This window comes from Sinocyclocheilus anshuiensis, unplaced genomic scaffold (assembly GCF_001515605.1).
Source record: "Sinocyclocheilus anshuiensis isolate Anshui unplaced genomic scaffold, SAMN03320099.WGS_v1.1 scaffold869, whole genome shotgun sequence".
NCBI classification, from domain to species: Eukaryota; Metazoa; Chordata; class Actinopteri; order Cypriniformes; family Cyprinidae; genus Sinocyclocheilus; species Sinocyclocheilus anshuiensis.
In genome coordinates this window covers 1,220,778-1,226,937 of record NW_015558630.1, presented here as the reverse complement: position 1 = coordinate 1,226,937, position 6,160 = coordinate 1,220,778, and the positions used below count along the sequence as shown (strand labels likewise).

General features: G+C 38.3%; 1 protein-coding gene across 1 annotated transcript in view; it reads left to right on the top strand.

Moving 5' to 3' along the window:
• The window catches only part of LOC107680795 (uncharacterized aarF domain-containing protein kinase 1-like), a 124,675-nt gene that overhangs the window by 63,865 nt on the left and 54,650 nt on the right, over positions 1-6,160 (top strand). The window contains exons 5-6 of the mRNA XM_016476843.1: positions 3,123-3,281; positions 3,914-4,072. Of these exons, the coding sequence (XP_016332329.1) occupies positions 3,123-3,281; positions 3,914-4,072 (318 nt within the window). The remainder of the gene's footprint in view (positions 1-3,122; positions 3,282-3,913; positions 4,073-6,160) is intronic.

Sequence of the window (6,160 nt, the reverse complement as noted above, 5' to 3'; positions counted from 1 at the left end):
GGTCAGCTGGCCAATCAGAGCAGACTGCGCTTGTCAAAGGAAGGGGCTTTGTTGAAAACGACGTGTTTGAGAGAGGCGGGGCATAGAGGACCTACAATAATGTACAGTATTTGAAAAATAATGTGTTTTTTGAACATTAAAGCATGTCAACATATTCTGTTACATCAAATACACAAAATAATGATCTTTAAAATAGCATCATATGACCCCTTTAACATGTTTCTAGCAATGTTTGGTGTAGCTTGAATACACTATAGGATTTCATAAATGAAAAAGTTGCACCCTTGGATGAAAGTCTGTGGGAATTTGGGCCTGTTCAGAGGCCTGCTACAGGAAATTTGTACGTTTAAATCGTTAGAAAATATCTAGAAACTTGAGTCAGAACATTCTGAATGTCTGTGCCAACATTAGCGGATATGCCTTGAAAGCTGTGGGAGGAGTTATGTATAGAAATTAAGCTATAATAAGCGTAAATTTGACATATTGGCTTTGTCAAGTAAACATAATTCACTTCATGATTAACTTGCAATGTAAGGAGAGAAGAAGCCAATGAGAGGTTTTCACATGTAACAGTACTAATTTCTGCCCAGGAACTGGGGTGTTTCTGTATATCATGTATTTATAGAGTTGTTGTCTCTGCCAGGAATTGGCAAATCTTAGTCAGGACACAAAGAAGCTCTATTTTTATCTGGTTGTGTCACTAAACAAGTTTCACATTCAGAGAGGCAAAACTTTGTTTGTGATATTCACAGCTACCTCATGCTCTGTTCTTTTGCATGTTACACATACTCATCATCCTGGGTGCCTTCCAGACGTCAACAGGCTGGATCAGGGCCATTTGCAGGGACATTTCTGGGTGAATGCATAAGGTGAGAAGTGTCTGTTTCTCAGTGGTCCTTCACCTGAGACGGTAGATCCTGGCAACATGCCTCTAGTCCGCCCCATGCTGCTCAGCTGACACAGATGGCAGAAATCCAACCTGGATGATGATAAAATCTGCTAACTTAGTCATCAGATGTGTCTGAGTCGTTCACTCTATTTTATTAATTCTGTTTTTGGAATTTGGCTGCTTCCAAATTGGAGCTGACGATTTTTGGACTCATTATGAACAAACGAGACTTTTGATGCAGATTAACTTGCCTTTTATACAGCTCAAATATATTCAAACTTTAGATGGGCTTCATAAGCAGTACATTTAGTTAACAAGACCTGACTAGTTGATTTTGTTTGCATATTGCTGAGCAAATCGAAGGCACACAAAATACTGGGTAAAATTATATATACTGTAAGTACAGAGATATGAGTATTATTTATTAGTATAGTATACTTATTGATTTCCCTTGACTCTGGTCACATCTTGGATGAGAATTTTCACAAAGCTCATCATATAGAACTATACAGGGTTGTCTTATACAAGAAGGATTCATGCAAATATTGAAAACAATGAGGTATCTCTGTAGTATAATTTCACAGAGTCCTGCAGTTTGAGCATCAAGAGCCTATATATGATTCCCAAAATGCACTCTTTATGCAGACCCAAAATGTGCGCACATCACTAGGATTAAGACTTAGCCATTGGTTTCAGTACGTCACTCAATACTTAGAAGCTTTGAAAAGAACAACCAAATTTGAGATGACCTGCATCTGCTGCACTCTCGTTCATTTTTGTAGAGGTTGCCATGTGACGTTAATTGTGTGAAAGCTAGGATTTTTTGGCACTCACTGTTGAAAGGTCCACTATCTCGTGTTTTAACAGCACATACATACTTTTTGTCTCTCCAGGAGCAGTGAAACACATTTGGAAATATGTTGTTTTGGAGCAGAACAGCTTGAAATTCCTTTTGGAGTATTTATTTATGGTTAACTCCTCTTGGGCATGAGAATGAGAAATTTGTCACTTCCTCTTGGCATCCCCTTCCACTGCCCCTGTTGTGTCTGTGTTGAATATTCATTGCAGTTGGCATCGCTGGAAAAAAGTGTCATACTGATCAGTCATGCTATTTTTCACCAACTGCATTTACAAGATGCCCTGCTTACACCCTGCTCAACATAATTTCCCCCGCTGTTATAACTGAACTGGCAATTAAATGATTTGTTCCTTGTTGAATATCATATTTCTTTGTAGACCGTGTTTACATTTAGTATAACACATTTTTGGGGAAGTGTTGGAAAGAGTCAATACATTTGATTTGTTCAAGTTTAGATGGAAATGAAGAGGCTGGGCGTGTGTCATTAAAATCTTTTTTTTTTTAAAGATTTATTTTTGGCGTTTTATGCCTTTTATTTAGATAGGACAGTAGGTCGACAGGAAGTGAAGTGGGTGAGAGAGAGAGGGGTGTGGGATCGGGAAAGGTCCACGAGCCGGACTCGAACTGGGGACGCCCGAAGCGCAAAGGCGCAACATGTCGGCACACTGCCCACGAGGCCATCGGCGCCGACATTAAAATCATTTTATTACGCATTAAGTATCAGCTTTATGGATTTGGGTGGTGAAGGGTTTTGTTCTATTTGTCTCGGTCCTCGGTACAGGCTTCCCTTGGTTATTATTATATTATTTTGGATTATATAATTTTACATTATATTAATAATTTTTTTTATACAATCCTGAAAATTGTGCTATATTATTTATAATAAAGTTTTTTTTTTTCTAATACAGATTATTTATCATTTTAATATATTAAAATAACAATTAATATAAATATATATTAATATAAATAATATATATAATAAAAAAGGTTTTTATATTTTTATTTAATTATTGATTTTTTTATATATATATTCTTTATATATTTTGTATTCCTCTGGCTAAAGATTGCTTTTCAAAAAAATAATAATAACTTTAATAATTTAAATTCTTTTAGACTTCATTAATTAATTGTTTTAAACCTAGAACAGTGCAAACATGACCAAAAATGGCTAAACTCACAATATATAGTGCAGTTTCTTATCTTAGTAGCTTCCTGAATTCGTCCCTGAGTGTACTGCAAGTTTCTTTGAAAAACAAGCAGGCAGTCATTTAAATGGAATTTGTATCCAATGTTAAAACAACTACGGCATTCCAGTACAATAGAGTTCCTGCATCTTTCCGGTTTTCTAACCTTTAAATAAAATTCTCTCCTCAGCTCAGCAATCTTTTCATCCAGTTTGAGGAAAAGCCTCAAGGGGCCGCCTCCCTCGCTCAGGTCCACAAAGCGGTACTTCCTGATGGGAGGACGGTGGCAGTGAAGGTGCAACATCCCAAGGTCCAGCACCAAAGCTCCAAGGACATTGTTGTGATGGAGGTAATTACCGAGGGAGCAGGGCTGCCGATGCCTGGTTTCAGATGCCTAATTCACACGTTCTGTCATTGTCACACGCCTATGTATAGCTCGATCCGTCTAGGGGCCTATTCACCTCCCATTAGTGCTTAAAAAATAGAATCCATCATTTAACCAACAGTTTTATTCATTCATTTTATTGCAAATAGCCATTTGTCCATGCACCTACAATTTCATTTGTATCACATATAATTACTTTATTACGGCCAGGTCTTATTTAGAGTCTGGGTTTAATGTATTATACAGTTTACATACCCTTTCCAGAGACTGTAAGATGTTTAGTACTTTTTTTTTTATTATTATTATTTTTTTTTTTACTTTTTTGCTTTCGTCAGAGTCTGCGTGAGTCTTTTGGGGTTTATTTCGCAACTGACTGATTGATTGTACTTTATCCATTGCATGCATGTTATGTGAAATAGTTTCAGAAAAGTTTTAGGCCAGAAAAAAAAAAAAAATCAATAAAATATAAAAAATGTAAACATATTATTTACATTTGTAATTACATTTTTCTTTTCTGCCGTGATGAAACGTTTTCATATAACATACATGCAATGGATAAAGTAAATAAATAAAACTAAATGTGTGTCTGTTTTCAGTTTCTCCTGCAGGTTGTCCACTGGTTGTTTCCAGACTTTGCCTTTATGTGGCTGGTGGAAGAAGCCAAGAAGAACATGCCTCTAGAGCTGGACTTCCTCAATGAGGGACGAAATGCTGAGAAAATAGCAGACATGCTCAAGCAGTTCAAGTTTTTGAAGGTTTGTGACAGTGTTATTCAGTGTGGCATTTAGTAAAACCATCAAAAAAAAAAGTAAATATTTTTTCCCATTGACAGTCTTTGTGTGTACGGCAGCAATTGGCCTTTTTAAAAGATTTTAGTTTCTTAAATGACATCGGGTTTTAAAATAAAATAAAACTTGCTAGCCAGGTTCATAAATGGCAAAATTACTTTCTTGAAGTGACCACTGATTTTTACTCAACAGCCTTCAGGAATGAATTTAGTTGCTCACTTTTTGGAACGACTCAAAGAGTAGTGTGCCCTTCAAGGCTGTACGAATGCAATGGAAAATGAGCGAAAACTCATATTTCAACAGACTTCAGCACTACAAAACAAAAAGCTCAGACTTTTTTGACATTTCAACATCTTATTCTGAGAATTTTGTCAACTTTCAAGTGAAGCAAGTCATATTGCAAGTCCCACTAAAACACCATACTAGCTTCAACTTACACTTTTTTCACACCGTTTCGGCTAGACGCCACGAATCGGAGTACCCTCATATTTCTCCCCAGCAAAAAGACTTTGCAAGGTAAATAATCTGTCATAATGAGTGCCAAATGCTCCAGGCAAGTCCCTCTTTCATTTTTAATGAATAACAAAGAGACCTGGATGGCCCTGCAGGGTAATGAGAATTGCCTGGGTTTACACCTGCAGATCTGTGCCTCTAATGCACACTATTAGCTCTGTCAAAACATTTGACAGCGGAGCACAAGCCGCCATGTCAGGAATAAATCCCTGGCTCTCTGCATCAGCCTCTCACCCTGTAAAACAAGCATGATTATACAGCACTGGCAGTGCAGCGGAATCGCAGGCAGTTTAGAGTGTTTGGCTGTTCCACAAGGCAGACACTCAGCTGAAAAATGGCTCTGTTTATATGGTGGTAACGGAGGGATTTTTTATAGTTGACGTTCGTTTGATAAAGAGAGCGGGAGAGGAACTAGGCTGAAAGTGTGTAGCTGGAGGTGGTGGCAAAAGCCAGGCCTTAGTATCAGGTGGAAGAAAATGATCATGGAGAAAAAAAACAGTAAATCCATTATGTAGAGAAAGTTTTTAATTAGTGAGATGAGGTGGTAGAGCAATGCACCAGATAAGCAGTGATTCTGTGCAGTGTTCCTGTTCAGGAACAGGAAGCTGTTGTATGGAAAAGGAAGGTCATCTAACGCATCAATAATGCCTTCTGCTTTGAGCTTTATTCGCAGATTATAGCTAATTCTGAGCATCTGGCATTATCCGTCACAGAAAATCTTATTGCTGGAACCCATTTTCTCGAAGTACAGATAGGCCACGTACACACTACAGCTAAATTCGGTTGTCAGTTCACCTTTTACCCCTTAATCACGTTCTGTACACACACAATTCATTAAAATACGGGAGTGACAGCCGCATTCGACAACAGCATTAACTCCCAAAAATAGTGACAACCGCATTTACAGAAATTCTATGCAGTGTGTTCGGAACCGAACTGAACAACTAGTTGTTAAAGATGATGTCACGAGAAGCACGCCAATGTGCGCGTATTGTCAAGCGTCAAGTGTTTACCTCAGATCCGACAGGATGGCGGAGAGAGGTGTATTGTGGACCGAGAGGTCAAGAGAGTGTAGGATGTTCAATAACAACAGTTTAAAGAACAAAACTAGATTACGACGCCTCTCCCGACGACGGCGATTTAATAACGTTTTGCGGATTTTCACGTCTTTGCAGTCTAATTAGTTTGTTTTGTCAACAACAGCTAACACAAAACTAGCTAATCTGCAGGCCACCATTCTCTCCGAGATGCCACAACGTTGCTATGGTTACCACGCTGCCATTCACTCCCGCATTTAAAGGGGTCCTATTATGCTCTTTTACAAAGTCTTGATTTTGTTTTGGGGGTGTACTAGAACATGCTCTCATGCTTGGGGGTTCGAAAAACGCATTATTTTTCACATAATTTACATTATTAAAGTACCTTTCTCCCCAGCCTGGCACAAACGGCTCGATTAGTTCCTGGTTTGATGAAGGTCCACCTTCCGAAAAACAAAATGTGTTGTGATTGGTTAGCTGTCCCAGTGCGTTGTGATTGGCGAAC